The following is an 18,347-nucleotide window of genomic DNA, read 5'->3' as shown; positions in this document are numbered from 1 at the left end:
GAATTTCGCGCAGAAAAGGCTCCAGGATGCCGAGTAACGGAGACAGCTTGGATAAGATAATTAGGTCTGTGTAAGTGCGGATGATTAGTACTTAGAGATGGGCGATTTGTCTGCTTGGCCCTTTTTCCTAAACATTGTGTCTGCATTAGCTTATCTTAATTAACATGTGATGATACCTCCTAATCCTCCAATTACTGGAGGAACATCTTCTGGAGCATCTGCCGGTCGCTCATTACACAGGTAAGACTCAGTAATATAATTAAAAGCAGTTTAGCATTTTGTAGATTATTCCAGCTTCACACGTCAACTTTATTTTCTTAATTCTCAAAACTTTTCTACTTCTCATCATGTTCATGCACTTCTACCTAGAACTAAAGACATCTGGAGAAAGTAAATGCCACTGCCTCTTAATGTATTGTTACATTATGTTGGCAGCTTGTAGAAACCTTTTAAAATCTTAGCTGTGGGCATGTAAGTGGAAGGAAATGATAAAGAGTCGACACAAAGTACAGCCGAGGCTGACGGGAATGTCATTATCTTTGCAGGTATTTGGTCATAAACCATTGAATTGGACGCACAATTGGATCTGATGATGGCGCTAGATGAAAAGGTAAAGGATCAGCAAAAGCATTAGAAGAATAGAAGGCAACTTGCTTTGTCTCCTCTTTGGTGCAGAGAACAAAATCACCTGAAGATCCAATATCAAGGAAATGCACTTTTATCGCCGCTGCATTGATTTATTAAAAGAGTTGTTTTGATCACAAGGATGTCTTGAGATGCCTTTTAATAAATAAAACTAAATAAATGACCTACAGTGCGACACTTAAAACAAATATTCTATCAAACGTAGTCCTGCAGAGGCATTGCATTCTCTGTGTTCATGCATGCTGTTCTCCGAGGCACGGCTGTTTGCTTTATATCCTGGCCAATAACTCAACTTAAAATATGGGGAGGTCAGTACTCGAACTATATAGATCAATGTTACTGCGATTCTGCCTCCATAACCACTTCCACGTGTCAGAAATTCCTCTCAACATGAGAAACAAGCCGCCACGCTAGAATTATGGGCAGGAAATGTCGCTCTCTCGGTTTCGCATTGCAAAATTATTATCTGGGATGACGCGTTGATTTCAATCTGTGTCTGATGAAACTAAGAAGAAATATTCTGCCTTCCCCGATGGGAATGCACAATGAGGCGTTAAACCTGTGTTTGCAACCTTTTTTGCAAACAGCCTCCCACAGGGAGGGGATTTTTTTCTTCTTGCAATATAAATCATTTACACAGTTTACTTTGGGTTTCTCCCGAGCAGCAACAAACCATAGCGCTCATCACGAAAGCAGCCTGGCACGCTTTAAAGGCACAATGCGTCATTCTCATTTAAGACAACAGGGTCATCCTGTCCACCTGAGTACAAAACATGTCGCCACTCTGAGATATTAACGTTTTCTGGTGCTCAGTATTAAGTGATTGTTTTATACGAGTAACTCCTGACTGCACAACCTGTAACTGTAAAAACAATGTTATATATAAAATATATAAAAGCATAATGACTGTGTTAAGTGACGGCTGGTTGAGTGATGTGACAGGCGTCTTTATTTAGACGAAAATGAAAAAACACTTCTCAATTTAATATACTTTAATGGCGACACACATATTCCAGTTCTGTAGCATTATGAAAACAGAATATAATTCCCAAATAAACGTAATAAATCTTTTTGAAGAGGACTGAAATAACAAAGCAAGTATATATAAAATATGCAATAAAACAAGGAACATTTATACGACCAATTAAACACAAAGTAAAATCACTAACAGGAGTCAGCTTCTTGCTTTTTATGTGCCGTTACAAATGTAACTTTATTTACACCACAGGGTAAACACAGTTCTGAGCTCCCAAAGGCAGTTTCTTCATTTCCTGGAGAGTTATGTCACTCGACACTATTCCTCGAGCCCTGAGATTGTTCTCTTTTTAAATAAAATTCAGAACCTTGTGCTATAAGCCCATTCAGAGAATTGAAACATCCACGTACACAGCATTATAACAGTATAAAGCTAAAACAAGAGCTCCACTCAAGGTGGCCCGTGAGACTTAAGGTTAGTTTCTAATGAGTTGTTTGTCACGCGGTTTTGCAGCTCGACCAGAAATGAAACTGCTGTGAAGTATTTTTAGCATAAGGAGTTATCATTATTAATGTGTATGGTTCGGAGGATTTAAAGCGGATTTATAGGGAAGGACTTATGTGGATTTACAGTGTGTAATCACAGGCAGTGGAAAACAAACATGGGACATGTTTTCTCTCAATATTAGATTTGAATAATAGTCGAATGTAAATGTGGAATCTCATTAAAACAAAAGCCGTATTCTGTCATTAATAGAAAATGATTTCTGGGAATCTGCAACAACATACAATTAATTACTCATAACTACGTCGCTGCAGAAGTATTTCAAGCACTTGAAAAAGTGCAACAGGGATAAGTCTAAGAAATAATAATTAAAGAACATTTAATGCACACATTTAACTGACGTATCGTACCGGGGTCAGTGCAACTGTTAGCAGAAGAGTACCGGTAAGTCCAAAGATGAGACTTTGTTAGTAAACAAAACGTAAACGTATAACCACTGAACATTCTTCATGATCAGATAATATCTCGATATCTTATGTGTTTTATGGCACCACTCCTTAAATCAAGTGCAAACGATCAAAGAAAGGCAACGAGAGATGATTCAGACATGGCTCCTCGATTAATCTCCATACCTCCAGTGACACCTGTGCGTTAATCCAGTGCTGTAAAACCATTAATGTTTTAAAACAGGATGAAGAGTACCCGCTTAAAAGCATCAAAATCATCATAAATACTAGTCGTGGCAAGACAACTTGCAACTTAAAAAGGTAAACCACATTTTTGTAGGATTTCATTGGTGAGTACCTATTGGACACTTTGGGCACTGAACGACAGGAAAAGGCAGGTGCGGTGAGGGGGGGTACGGGGGCGTGTGTGCAGATCAAGACGAGGTGAGTCTCTGCCTTTGGCTTCCTGTCTTGGCCCTCTGCTTGTCATACTTGAAAGAGACGATAAGAAAGACCAGCAAGGTGACACCCTGGATCCCCGCCAGGAGGAAGAAGTAGTAGTGCAGAGAGCAGTCGTTGATGTTCCCTGCAAAGAGACAAAACAACAACGTTATAATAATGGAACATCTGAGCGGGACTCCAAACAGCTGAGGGACAGGACCGGCGTTCAGATGACGCTTAAAAAAAACTGCGAGCAGGCACCACGGATAAAATGACAAAAATGGAAATGTGGAGAACAAAAGAGTGGCAGGATCTTCAGAGGGCAACAGCAGGAGGGGGGGGTTTTATCATAAAGTACTAACGCGTTAAAAGAATTCCAAAGGCAAAGGTAAACGGTCACCAGCTCGCACGCGTGGCAGGTTGCTGTGGTTCTTTTGCATCGACTTAAAAGGCGGGCTTGAAATGAGCGTGGCAGGGGATGCTGTCAAGAATTAGGATTCAGCAGAGAAGCTCGTTACTCCTCATCTCAGCACGGTGAAACCTTGTGAAAAGCGAACACGGTTGACCCCCGCTCTTCTGCGTTGACACAGAAAGGCGGTGCTGCTGCTGCTGAGGGACTGAAGCATCAGAAACAACACAGCGATATGTGCGGGGCCCTCAGCTGTGATGCGAGCCAGGGAGTCTTTCATCGGTATTAAAGGACGCTTTGTTTCCTCGTGAGAATGAGATGCAATAACAAGGAGCAGAAAATAAACTGATGCCTGTACTGTGATATCCTGCATGACTTGTGCACAGGAGGGAGGCGAAGACAAACCACGCTGACAGAACTAAAAACATACAGGGAGTTTTAAGCTACCCACTTTTAAAACCGTTACCGTCTTAACATCCGCTGTAGTGTTGGATTGAAGTGGTCGTCCTCGCTCAGCAGCGACGCTCGAGAGGAAAGCTTTAAATAAATCCTGTGTTTCGCCTTGCTGGGGTTTTACATGAAGGGCAAAACAAGAACAATTGTCTCCATTGTTCAAGTATGGGGACAATTGGATTGGCATTAGAGTTGCTTTTGTCTTTTTGACCATGTCAGGCCGACCAGCTGACTTTGTAGCCAACAGCATGTGATGAGGCTGTGTACTGCTGAGCTGGCGGAGGAGACTGTGTGGTGAGCTGGCCATTGAAGCGTTCCTTATAATGAGCAAAAGGACATGTTCTTTTTTTTTCCTGCTACAGCATATTGAAGAACATGTCTTTGGTTTATGTAACTGGCTCCATGTAAGGCAACGTTTCATCACTGGACAGACAGATACCTTTAGCTTACATCCTACGTTATCGTCACATGAGTAAATGTGAAGCCCCAGAGACATCTGCTGTTTTCCTCAGAAAGCTCACATTAGCTCCCCACCATGTGGAGCTGTCACGCCGAATAAAGAGCCAGAGAAAGAGAAGAAGCCTCGCTTTTAATTATACATGGGGGCAATACTCAGTTCTGCCTATTCACAGGGCTGTGTGTGTGTGTGTGTGTGTGTGTGTGTGTGTGTGTGTGTGTGTGTGTGTGTGTGTGTGTGTGTGTGTGTGTGTGTGTGTGTGTGTGTGTGTGTGTGTGTGCAGCTCCCTGGATAAAGATGGTGCTTATGGACGAGCAGGGTTAATAAAGATCTTTAATTGATTTTCACACCTTACTTTGGGCTACTATAGTGAATAGTTTTGGATGCAATGATGCACGAGAGAAGGTGGAAATACACACTTCAGTACAGTCGAAGTCATCACCCGACAAAAAGCATAGCTTGAGCAGCTGAATGTGTAGTAAACAAACCCGCCTAGAGACAAGTGCACAAACTGCGGGCATGTGTGGGCGTCTCCGAGCGCACCTTTCTGTATGTGCAGCAGTGCAAAAGGGCTGGCTGAGGTTCAATACGATCAGAGGGTGTTGTGGTGATTAGCAAGTACGCTCTCAGCCTCAGTCACGCTAGATGGTGCGGAGCGGCACGACGTGAACACACACGACTAAAACATTCGGGAGGCAGAAGCAGATGGTTTGAGATGTTTTTTAACGTGTTTAGTTCAGAATTGACAGAAAGTAATGAATAAAAAGCTCATTATCATATAAGATGGAGAAGCATTAGTCCCACGCTACTTCAGCCCTAGTTCACATGTATACGGGGTATTTTTGAGTTTTGACCTTTAATCTACGCCGCAAACGTTTTAGGTCCCTGAAAACAAAGATCATCTTCTTCGTGAGGCGTCACAAATGAGCTTCCTAACAGGACTTTTTACATGTTGATGACACAAACCCAAACTCTGTGTGTGTGTGTGTGTCTGGATTAAGTCATTTGAAACGAGTCATCCCTGTGCTTTGCATGACCACATGTGATCAGTAGAGCAGATCATCCTCTGTAATGTCACCAAGTGTATCGTGCATAGAAAGGATTCTCTTTCCAGTCCCTCTGTTGTGTGCATGCTCTTGTGGATAATTAGAAATCGAGGGGAATAAAGAAACGCTGTCCTACAAACTATATTTTAAACCCTTGATCCATGAACAGAGAGCTGGCATTATTGAAATGAGGAAAACCCGATTCTTTGACCCCTGTCACAGTTTTAGCTCATTTTGTTGTCATCTTAATCTGGGCAAAAAGTTTAAATTGTGAGAAAAAGAAAACAAGAAACAAAGCAGTGTTTGAATAATTCATGACGTGCAAAACAATGTGCTCGACTGGAGAGCACGGGAGGGAAGGGGAAGCGTATTTGCAGCGAGGGCGTTTGTATTTTCAATCGATAAATCGCCTAAACAGATAGTAAACCAAGAGTCTGCTTCTGCAGTCTTAATTAACACAGCCGTATCGCTTACACAAAGCACCAAATATAGCAGACAAATCAGGGAACATCCACAACGTTTAGCAAAAATATGATCAGTCTAAAGTAGAATATGGATTTACAGCAACATATTCAAGAGTTTGTTCTTGAGCAAGCAATGCATGTCAGCACGAGGCATGCGACTCGTCCTGATCCTTTTTACTCTTCTGCTAAAGAAAATGTGTTGTTTTCCGCAGCTTTAATATTATTCTGACCGATGACTGGATCGCAACCTTTGTTCCAGATTTCAAAACGTCTCTCTTAACGAGGACCCGAGGAATAAAAAAGACGACTCGATTTTTTTTTTTTTTTGGAACAGTCAAATTGTGCAAGTTTTCAGCGTGCTGGTTCTTGCTCTAATTTCATTATACATTAAGTTAGGTTCTACCTCTTGCTTTCAGCCTCCCCCCCCCCCAGGGCCCACTTTGGCTGCTAACCACTTTCAAAAATCTGGAAGGCTAATTACAGCAGCAAAAGACTAAACAAGCACTTGCTGTAAAACACATTAATAAAGCCCATAAATATTTGACAGTTATTTAAAAAAAGGCAAATTCTAAGCAAGGGAGGGATGAGTGCAAACCAATCAGAGTGGAGTATGTGGGAGCAAGGGTGCTTGAGATGTCTACATATAGTCTTGCGTTATGACAAGATTGTGTTTACACTGAATGCACCAACAGAAGGGTTCAGCCATGTAACATCTGAGTGATATAAACTTCTGGGAGGGTTTGAGGAGGCCGTGTGAGTCCAGATGAAACGGGTCAATATCAATGTAACATTTGAAAACGGATCAATAGATGCAGACCTTCAGTGCAATGACCCGACATGTTCTGCTTCAATGCATTTGATGCCATCCCCCTGTCTCAGGATGAGCTCAGAGAGGGAATCAATTGTTTTATCTATAAATATATCATATTATTTTCTGTTGCTGATAAAAAGCTTTATGATTGATGCTGGAATTATGTAAATGGATACGACATGCTAACTATTACTAAGTGCCCTGTGTTGCCCATGACATGTCGAACACACACACACACACACACTCTCACACACACACACACACACACACACACACACACAAGAAATTATATTTCGCGATAGAGCCCTTTCAGACAGAATAAGAGTTAATGTTAAATTTTCCAGATCTGACATTAAAGGCTTCCATTAAAATATTGACATTTGACTGAATGTGATCCAACACTTCACGAGCAGGATGTGCGAATGTCAGCGCACTCTGGATGTCTGCACACGTCCCAGACATCTGATTTAAGATCAGTCAGGACGTGAACGCTGGTCAAAGAAAAATGTCGTTTCCTGTCATGCGTCCTGTCACTTTGAGTGAATAATACTCCCACAAACAAAAGACATCTCCTCGAAACAGAAAGCTCCTTGTGTGTAAAGGATAATGCCAGGTAAGGAAGTAAAAGGTTGATCTTTGATTGACTTGGCTTATGAGGTTAAAACATACAAATGTCTCTGGGCAGGTTCTGTGGGATTTCAAGGATCAATAATTTCAACACATAAGCTCTCTATGTCTTAAGTTTCTGATGCAGCTGAAATACTGTATAACCATTTCTACAACTGCTTTGCAGACTGATGCCGGGGGCGGAAAGTCCTTCACTCAAAACTCCAAGAACAGGAGTCTGGCATTGAAGAGGCAATCTTTCTTTGATAACGTTCTTGCTATAAGAGTTTATTAAAAACACATAACACACATGCTTTCAGCGATCAAGCTCCTCTCCAGTGGAACCAGCTTCAGTTTGTGTTCGGGAGGCAGACACCCTCTCCACATTTAAGAGCAGGCTAAAGACTTTCCTTTTTGATAAAGCTTATAGTTAGGGCTGGCTCAGGCTTGCCTTGGATCAGCCCCTAGTTATGCTGCTATAGGCTTAGACTCCCGGGGGACACCTCCCTGCTCTTCCTTCTCTTCCTCTCTCCACCCCTCCCTCTCTTCTTCTCCCTCTCTATCTGTATACATTTATGTAAATGTATGTTACTAACTCAACATCCGGGGCATCATCCCAGAGTTTCTGTCTCTCATGTGGCAGGTTGCCACATGATAAAGTTTACGTCAGGATCATGAATCGTGGCTGCGCCTGCTGCCCTGGTCCTGCTGGACACCGGGAAGCCTTTTTGACATTTTCCTGGATTCATCCAAACTTTCTCTTTTTTAACACAACATCATTTCTGTCAAATGTTGTTTTATCCTGTACACACGACATCTATTGCACGTCTGTCCGTCCTGGGAGAGGGATCCCTCCTCAGTTGCTCTCCCTGAGGCTTTCTTCCATTTTTCCCCCTTTAATTATGGGGTTTCTTTTAGGAAGTTTCTCCTTGTGCGATGCGAGGGTGTAAGGACAGAGGGTCTAAGGACAGAGGGTGTAAGGACAGAGGGTCTGAGGACAGAGGGTCTAAGGACAGAGGGTCTGAGGACAGAGGGTGTAAGGACAGAGGGTCTAAGGACAGAGGGTCTAAGGACAGAGGGTGTAAGGACAGAGGGTCTAAGGACAGAGGGTCTGAGGACAGAGGGTCTGAGGACAGAGGGTCTGAGGACAGAGGGTCTAAGGACAGAGGGTCTGAGGACAGAGGGTGTAAGGACAGAGGGTCTAAGGACAGAGGGTCTGAGGACAGAGGGTGTAAGGACAGAGGGTCTGAGGACAGAGGGTCTGAGGACAGAGGGTCTGAGGACAGAGGGTCTGAGGACAGAGGGTCTAAGGACAGAGGGTCTGAGGACAGAGGGTGTAAGGACAGAGGGTCTAAGGACAGAGGGTCTAAGGACAGAGGGTGTTGTAACCTGTACAGTCTGTAAAGCCAAATGTGTAATTTGTGATATTGGGTTATATAAATACATTTGATTTGATGCACATATACGCATGCCTCTAATAGAGCTGCTAAACTAAATATTATTTAATATAACATATTCTCATTATGAATTAACGTATAAACTTTTCTTGTGCATTGGGTGGAAGTTAAACATTACGCTGAATATTTCAAATGAAAACAATTATTTAAATCATTCAGTTGCTTTTAAAGTGTCTCATTAGGGACATGTTTGTATTCATGTTTGTATGACATGTTTTTTTATTGTAAAGTGTCTTTAAGTATTTAAAGGCCGCTATATAAAATAAATGCATTATTATTAAATCATGAACACTGTTCAAATTAAAAAATACTTTTACAACAAACTCACTTGCTCACCTACAACAACGACAGTAAGAAACATCCAGCAGATACCCACCTGCCCTTCGTTAGTTAATACGTTTAATGGAGAGAGGGATTAACTAATGTTTGTATCTCTTTCCTGAATTCACCATCACATCGGCTGTGGGCGTTCCCTGGGGGGGGGGGGATCTTCCCTTCAGTCTTTACCAAATCAAGATGTTAAGCCTGGATCTGTATTATCTCCAAAACAGCTGGTAATACCGTCACGAAGGACAGGCTCGATGGACCCTACATGTGACACTGTACGGATTCTGACTAACGTTAGTTGGTGAAAAGCAGGGAGAGCTTGAGCAACAGCACGACAGGAGAGCTGAGCATCCACCAGTGTGATGCCAGACTAGCAGTGCCATCTCCATGTAATGCTCCAGGGACAGCTTTACTTAAGAGATCCAGGGCTATGTAATCAGACCCCCAGCCTGTGATTAATGTTGCTCATCTGTCTTCAGGCCCGTACAGCTCAGCACAACTTAGCACAGCTCACCCAAGATGCTGTTTACAGCACACCATTTTGCCTACAGCCATGGAAATAAGTTGAATCCATTTCATCAAGAGAGCCAGGAGATATAGAAGAAGCTAACATCCAACAAACTGCCACAAAAACAAACCGCATGATTCCTGACTGACTGTACTTAATGCCTAAGCTTTGTGCCGTGTGTCTTTTATCAGTGGCCAGGAGGATGTTTTTGTTCCATTTCTGCAGCTCACCTTATAAATGACTTGTTTTCGGAAAGCAAGATGAAGTCTCACAGGCAATCCGGCTCTTGTTTAACTGCCCTCAAGTGAAGCGAGGCTGAGCAAGGGATGGATTTATGAAGCGTGCCAAGCATCTTCCAGTGCTAACATCATCAAAAGTACCTCCCTAACTGTCGGCACACTGTATTAATGAGCTATTAGGTGTTTGTGGGTAAACAATTTACTGTGTTGGCTTATTTACCGCATGCTCAGGGAAAAGTGCATCTGTGTTGGGAGCCTCCGCTCGCTGGGGAGCCCATCCATCTGCTGCCACCACCACACTATTCATTCTACCACTTGGACAGATTTACACAAACCTTTTGTCGTTAGCCTGACACGTCTATTTATTACAGGAAACGCTCTTAAAACAACAGAACTGCACCATGTGTTGTTGTCCCCCCCCCCCCCCCCTCTCTCTCTGTCTAATTTACAAACTCTTCAAGTGGATTTAAAATCAGCACAAGCTGTGAGCTTAAGGTACGTCGCTGAAAAAACTCTGCATTCTGAATTGTTACCAACAGTTCTGGTGTGAGTCCATACGTGCAGTCGATGTGCAAAGTGGATCGTGCACTCTGCATGCACTGAGCCTCACACAGCAGGATGGACTGTAACGCTCACTTCAGGAGGACAGTGGACAGCCCTGAGAAAACTGCACGAGTGAAGATCACCTCTGTGCTGGAGAGTAGCATCATTCCTTATTCCTTAAGTACAGACAGAATCATGTCATGTCTCACATGCATGCAAAGACATGACATAAAACATAACATACACACATGTTAAAGCTTTAAACCTGCAATAACAGATTATCTGGGCTGCTGAAAAACGAACAAACAGTCGCTGATTAGGCCGAAAACGACGATATGGGAGCGGTGCATGCCGAAAAACAAAAACAAAGCAATGAACTAAAAGAAGCTATAAAGCTGTCAAACACGTGTCAGGTGACACAATCTGTGGGTTCATCACTACGAGTGACATTTAGTTATTTAATCCATTGTTATGGATTTTCTACCTCTTGGGTGTTTGCAACAATGACTGCACACATCTGTCTGTGTTCTCTTACCAAAGTCTTTGTGCGATGACATCCAGCCAATCGCCTTGAGGGAAACGATAGCCAACAAACCGGAACCAACGAAGGAGCCAATCCCAGAGAAGAAAAAGAAGATCCCCATGATGGCACTCTGCATGGACCTGGGAGCTGCAGAATAGGCAAACTCCAGACCTGCAACAAAGACAGGGAAAAGACAGATATTGTTGGGTATAAAAACTGGTTACAGCCAATAATGCATCCTGTAATATCACGGGGTTTAGACACTTTGTCTGAAAACATAGTGTCGAGTTAAAGTTAACAGTGAAGCCTACAAGGCAACCGGGTGTAATATCTGTCTTTATGCATGATTGTGTGTCGACAGCGACTGTTTTCCTTTTAGTATATTGGATGCGAGACCACAAGGCTTCCTCGGCAGCTGCTTGGCAGCTTATTTTCAACGGTGGCAGTGGTCTGTGGTGCATCTACTCTGCTTAGAATTGGTCTTCAGGAAAACACATCACTCAGTATTTACTGAGTCATAAAAGAAAGGAAAAGGATTGAGAAAATGGGCAAGGGACCTAAGAAAAAGAAAGATGGAGGGGAAAAAAAACTTCAAATATTTGTTTTGTTTGCCTGGAGATCTGTCTGCCTGCAAGCTGACATTGATAATTTCATGGCACCTCAAACATGTGATTTCTTCAAATGAGGGCCTTTAGCTACATCTGTCTGGAGAGATTAGGGAACTGCGGTTAAATACATTTGCCTTTTTTTAAGACCTTCCTTGGAGGGGGACATTTCACAAATTAATGTGATGAACAGTTTCCTTACACATACCTGTGCTAGTTGTGCAAAAACAAAACGCTTGAGAAGAAAAGGAACGAGATAAGAGCAGGGCAAACATGAGATTATTACTCAGGGGAGTGACCTTTGCAAAAGTTCACAAAGATACATTTGTTTATATCCTAAACTAACCTTTTGATAGCAGAGACTGGTCAACAGCTCTGCATAGCACAGAGGACTACAAAGGTTGGGGAGGATTCTCAGATAGTGTCAGTCTACGAGAACAATAATTCAAGAAACAATCAAAGTGAGCTTGACCTTTATGGATCAAAGGGCAGAAGAAAATACGAGAAAGGCATGCAATTTAAAATGTATATTCTTCCTCTCCCAAGGGCATTTTCCTTCTTAGAAAATAACATTAGCTTTTAACATTTCCAAAAGTGCAATACATAATTAAAATACTGGGAATCATTTTTAAAAAAAGACGTTTTTGCATATTCTTATAGCCTGAAAGCAGACGAACCTGGGTGGAGTACAAGCAAAGATTTGCCCACCGTCCTACAAGACAGCGAGACGTCTGACGGCAGCAGAAGTTTTAAACAGAGTTATTCAAACAGAAGAAGACTAAAGGGGGAATTCTCCTCTTAGCCAGACATATGTCACAATTCTTACAGCCAATTTTAATAAAAGTAAGCCCTGTGGGATGGTATGGAGCGAGAGGGGAGAGTACGTTTATTTTAAGGATCCCTATAGCTTTGTTATGTCTGGATTCCAGTGTAAAGAAACCTTTAGAATACCCAAGATAATAAACACATTTCAGTATCCACGGATGTTAAACTTAAAGATGACAAATGTGAATGTTCATTAGTGCAAACACCCTGCAGTGACTGGATTGGCTTCATAATCCTTCCACTGTGGTGGGAGGTGGGGGGGGGGGAAGCCTTAAATATTAATGGTTTAATCATCACTCTTGATATAGAATAAAGCGAGTGCTATTTAGAAGAGAAGTACAACAGCGTGACCCGTAGTAAGAGGAAAATGACTCGATCGCGGCTCGAGGTTTTAACACACTCGGATAACTGAGGAAGAGAAATATAGACACACAACAGATAGATAAACACAACACCAGGAAGACTTCTGCTTTATCTACATCACACTCCCACATTTCTCCCGTCTTTTAATAAAAGATATTGTTGCGGTTGTTTCCATTCTTGTCTCAGATTGTGCAGCCCCTATTTGATATGACATTAAAAGCAATTTCTCACTTTGTCACATTATTGTATAACGGGTAGAATACGGCCTTACGTCTCATAGCTTTTAATTAAAAGGCATTTTCTGTTTTCCTGGTCGGGCGTGCTGAGCAGTTTCCAGCTGCTAACCCTGAAAAGTATCAAGAAAGAAGACTGCAGCTGCCAGTTCCAGCGTAAACTATTCTGACCTGCTCTGATTCAATGCTTTTCTTTTTAATCATTTTTACAGAGAAGAACAGGGAATGTATTTCTCTGGGGGTGAAAGCAAACACTGCTACGTTTTCCAGTGAAGGATTATGCGGGGGCCTCAAATTGATGAGCCTGTGTCTTCAAATTATATTTACTGGGATGAATCGTCTCAGCAGTTAAAAAACCACTACGAATTCAGATCAGATCTGCTGATTTGAAAAGTTGGTGAGTCTTGTGAGTAATTCTCTTATTTTCTGTTCACATCACATTAAAAAGGATCTCAAATATTAAGACAGCTTCACATTACAGTCATACACATAGTTATGGTTTATTGTTCCAAGGTTTTTACCCCAACGGAGATGAATCTAAGTGAGAGACTTTGCTACCCTCTACACCACGGAGGCAACATCTCTGGCTGTATTGGGCCATTGTGGGCAATCTTACAAATCAATGAGCCGGACCCCTGTAATATATACTGTCGGCCTCACGATAAGTCAAGGACTTTTCCTTTGTGCCTGCAGCATTCTTATAAGGAAGATTAAGACTCATGTGTTGCCTCTGTTTGGTCTACATGCAGTGTGAAGTGCTGGACTTATAATTAAAACGTAGCATCTTATTCTGTGTCTTCAGTGCAACGTGTTTCCATGAACTGGGGAAGCGCACTAATTGGATAATTAAGAGTTGAACTTGCTGACTGAACATGGAGGTGAAAGGTTACTCTCCCCTCAGGGACACGTGTTACAGTAATGTGCATGTCTTTGTATTCATCTTATCAGTTCGGTCTAAGCTCTTTATATTTACATACAGTACATAATACATGCACATCTGAGATGATGAAGCGTCAGCTAGGAGAAACCATGAAGTGTTTGGAAATATATCCAGTGCTTGCAGATGTGCGTATCATGGAAGACTGGACTATTTGTCTTGGCGGAGGTCTGTGCTCTCCGAGTGCCCTGTTCCTTATCTACTGTATCCGTTTGGACTCCAGGGAGAGGAACGTGCTGCAAAGTCTTATCTTTCATCATCGTTTCAAATTTTAACCGTATTTATAAAAATGTCGCCTTACTGAATAATGTCTTGCTGTGGCGAGAGAGAAATCTGTATAATGAATTATCTTTGGCTATGTACTCTGCACTACAAGGCACAAACACACGACAGCTTCTTCTTCTTTTAGCCTACAGTCCATTCAGAGAGTGAAGCTGAATCAGACGAGCTCCAACCGCGAGGCGAATCGATGGAGAATACTGTATTTCACTGTCAGTGTGAATCATCGTGTCGTGTCGCCGTGCGAGGAGATGTGAAACAACTGTACCTGCAATGCTGGCAAAGACTTCGCTGATTCCTATCAGCACATATTGAGGGATTTGCCACCATATGGGTAAATCTGCTGCGTGGTAGATAACGTTGCCAACCACCTGGTCAATGGTACCATTTGATTTGACGATATCCAGGCGTTTGGTCTCCAAAATACCTGATGGGACACAGAAGAAATGCACATGAGCAGTTAGCTGACGGTAAATATAAAACACACACACACACACACACACAAATGTTGCAACATACATGCTAAAGAAAAGATGTAAACAGGGCAACGGGTGAATCGTAAGGCTTGTATATTTCAGTCAGGATTAAGAGACACTTGTTAAAGTATTTAAAGCCCATGACACCAACAAACAGCCAAACACTGCCAAAGTTGGAGGATTTAGTGACAGTCCATTAAGCATTTAACTAGTTTTAAGGCTACCCTTCCACTTCATTAAGATCACATCTGCACGCGTCCATGTTATGACAGTTAGTAATGGAACAGTGCAGACGGTTCAATAATAAGAGCCAAGCAGTTGTCATCAACCGCTGCCGCGTCCTAAAAGCTTTATTCGATAGAGCTATTATCATGTAACCAGCGGCTATTTCCAGATAACTCCCAGAGACAGCATCCTATCATAACTACGTTTAATGCTGTAGTTGAGAGCAGTTGTAGCCTTGTAATCCGGCTATCCTATAAAACCAGCCGTCCATCTCAGGCGGTGTGGCCACTGGGCTGCCGAGAGCAAGAGTCACACTATGAACACACACCCCTGCTTATACACATCACACAGCCAAGTGTGATCCCCGGCAACTCTGCTCCAGCTTTTAATTAAAATAAATAGACATGCTTTTGGACTCATTGGAGCCATTGAGCTTCAACCAAAGCAGATTAGTATATAAAGTTAAGAGAATGTGATAAAACATGCTAAAAGCAATGTCAGCTTTTCAGAGCTGGCCCCCAGGATGTGGCTAAAGTCTGTAACTGTTGTTCACAAAGGAAAAGCGGATCAGAAACTGTGCAGTGTCCACTTGAAAGCCGTCTCTTCTCAACCACATGGGAGGTCCCGCTGTCCTTGTGCCACGCGTGTCACAGTGAGCACGATGAAATCCTGTGAAACATCGCTGCACCGATGACATCATGACAAATTCCTGCGCATGGTGATGAAATTGATTCTAACTCTGAACAGCAGTGGTGTGGCCAATGTTGTGGACACAAAGTGGCGGGCTGACAAAGCAATGTGTTGGAGTGGCTCTTCTCTGGGCAGAAGATGCCACACTTGGTCATCCACACCTAGCCATGTGTCAGTCTCTGAACACAGCACGAGTTCAGCTAGTGGACAGACGCAGGCGAGCATCGAGGGAAATGCCGTTCAATAGTGTAAGTTAGTCGGTGTGTGCAACTGAATGAATGTGAAGCGAGGCAATGCAGGGGATAAACTGCACACAGGCTCAGCAAATTGTTCTTGGATGAATAACTGTTGCAGATAAATTGCAGACACAATATAATTAATACTGTATCTCAATAACTCATTTGACAAAGTGCATTTCTGTGCAGATTTGACTCCTAAAATCCAGGTCAGAACTGTGTTGCACACTAGTGGTGTATTCACCTACTGCTCTGTGACCAATGGCCACACCACTGCACCGTCATAAACCCTTTCTCTCCACTCCCAGGGCCCAGAATTGCTTTCTGCAAAAATTCAGAATTCATTTAGCCTAAATTCCAATGCAAGGATTGCACTTTCTTTCAAGAAGCCAAATGGAAAAGTAAATACATAAATAGCTTTTGAACATCATAAAATGAACATGTTGGAGCACCTTTCCTTCCAGGAATGCTCATGTCCTCTGAAAAGAAAGTTTTCCTTTAAAGTAGACACATTAGACTTGGTTCATAGATCTTTCACATCTCTCTGATTGAAAAGGATGTTTTTGTTGGGCTAAGTCAGGCTTTAATAACTCGTGAGAACATCAGAAGTCTCTCCCTCTACAAACTTTCTCATCTCCCCTCGTCCATGTTTGTATAAAGTAAAGCACAAGGATGACAGTTCAGACCGGCAGCGTTTCCTTTCTCTTAACCGTAACAAACACAGACACCACACAGGTGTTTAGATGGCTCGCTCTTCCCTTTAATCTCTGGATCATACATGAAATAAGCACCTGCCACCTGCCACCTGCCACCTGCCAAATCCAGGGTAAATGTTGGCTGTGGCAGGTAAAGGTTTTAGGTCAGCTGCCATCAGATACGTTTGCTTTTTAAAGCAATCCCTAAATTAAAAATAGTCAGGGATTAAGGTTACATGGATATTTCTGTGTGAACCCACTGACTCAGTGTTACAATCCTACAGCTCTCCATCGAAGTGGCAGGTAGAAATGCATTTCAGACACTGATTCCAACTATAGATTTACCAATAACTGTACATCCAGCCGCTTGAATCGGCCACTAACAATATGTGAACACTAAAAAGGCTCTTAGTGTCATTATTAGATGAGTTTTTTACCAGATATGGAAACATGTAATGCTTCCTTTTAGATTGAACCACATTTAAATACTGTGTTTTATACAAGTGTGTCTGTTCACAGTATGGCCATTTACACATTCTGCTGTCAGACGACTATAAAGAGACACAACTTAATTATGCTGAGGAGGAATCAGAGAACCAGCGGTTTGTGAATATGACATGACAGATACAGTAAGTATCATCTTATCTGCCGGCTCCAGTGCTCTTGTTGCAAAGTGCATTCATGCAGCATACACATACAAAATTGCTTTTCGATCCGGACTCTAAAAGCACTTGGTAAAATCATTTGAAACAATGAACGGGCTTGCCCAGGCCTCTAGTATGTGTTTGAAAAGGTTAATAATATGGCATTCATAACATTGATATAGCAGTAAAAAGATAAGGTGAAGTAAGAGCAGCCTGAGCAGAGAATTAAATCAGATTATATTATATGCTGTATTAAAAATGTTGAACGAATATCCTTTGAAAAATGTCCCTAATGTATCTTCATTTTAATTAGTATGAACAAAATAGTTAGTAAACTCATTACAGAATTGAATTATCCTTCACAATTGTTGTCAAATTTGATTCAGTGCATCGTTAACAGACAATTGGCAATCTGGGTGACGCACAGCAGTCAATATCTAAAAGGTCACTAATGACAGAACATGTTCATATTCCATGTGGCAGATGCATTGTGTATCTGAGAAAGGGCAGGGGTTGTGGATAATATAATGTGTATTGATTTTAAGGAGTGTTACTGATTAGCTTTCTTCCTGCCTGCAGGGTTGTCTCTCTCAAAACATTTTGGCCTGGATGCATCAATGCAGCGGCACCTGCATATAAATCATTAAATGATGATGCAACTACAGCAGCCTTGCTCATTGCCTTGGAAGTACTGATTGCATGTGGCATTTACCGCAAGCGCTAACTTAGTGGTTTCATTAGTGTGTGTTTGGCCTACTTATGTGACAGCGCAGAGAGAACATGTCTGTTTTTTTACACTCACCCGCTGCCACGGCCGACCACATAACAAAGAACATCCCCACTGCAATCCTCTTCAGAGAGGAAGGCAGCAGGCCGCGGCGCTTCAGGATGGGGTCCACCACTTTGTCCTTAAGGGGAATCAGCAGGAGGATGAGCACTGCGTCAAACATGGTGAGCCAGGCTGCAGGGAAGCGGAACGTCATCTGGGGGGGGGATCCAGAGCAGAAAGATGAGGTGAAGCTGTGCAAAAAGCAACAAAGCTTGAAAACTACGGAGAGAGTCCAGTGCATTCCAACACAGTTCACCAAGTGTTTGTGTTCACATGACATGTGCATGTGTGAGTGAGTGTGTGTACTTGGGGCTTGATATTGCTTTGGCACCCCCAGGTGGTCAAACTCAAACATAATGAAATGAAAATTATTTATTCAGTTCAGTCAAATCAGTAATTTATTAGTAAGTAAATAGTAGTTATTATCTGTGTTGTTCTTCTTTATTTTACCATAA

The 18,347-nt window shown here is 42.3% G+C and overlaps 1 protein-coding gene across 2 annotated transcripts in view; it reads right to left on the bottom strand.

The window, feature by feature from the left end:
- Positions 1-1,622: 1,622 nt before the first annotated feature.
- slc15a4 (solute carrier family 15 member 4) overlaps positions 1,623-18,347 on the bottom strand; it is a 25,619-nt gene continuing 8,894 nt past the window's right edge. The window contains exons 5-8 of one of the 2 annotated variants that reach the window (XM_029439175.1): positions 17,866-18,046; positions 14,366-14,524; positions 10,868-11,026; positions 1,623-3,157 (exon numbers count right to left, since the gene is read on the bottom strand). In XM_029439175.1, the coding sequence (XP_029295035.1) occupies positions 3,006-3,157; positions 10,868-11,026; positions 14,366-14,524; positions 17,866-18,046 (651 nt within the window). In that variant the 3' untranslated portion in view covers positions 1,623-3,005. The remainder of the gene's footprint in view (positions 3,158-10,867; positions 11,027-14,365; positions 14,525-17,865; positions 18,047-18,347) is intronic. The other variant, XM_029439174.1, reaches the window with a different exon arrangement.

This window comes from Cottoperca gobio, chromosome 9 (genome assembly GCF_900634415.1).
Source record: "Cottoperca gobio chromosome 9, fCotGob3.1, whole genome shotgun sequence".
NCBI classification, from domain to species: domain Eukaryota; kingdom Metazoa; phylum Chordata; class Actinopteri; order Perciformes; family Bovichtidae; genus Cottoperca; species Cottoperca gobio.
This window is presented reverse-complemented; position numbering and strand designations above follow the sequence as displayed.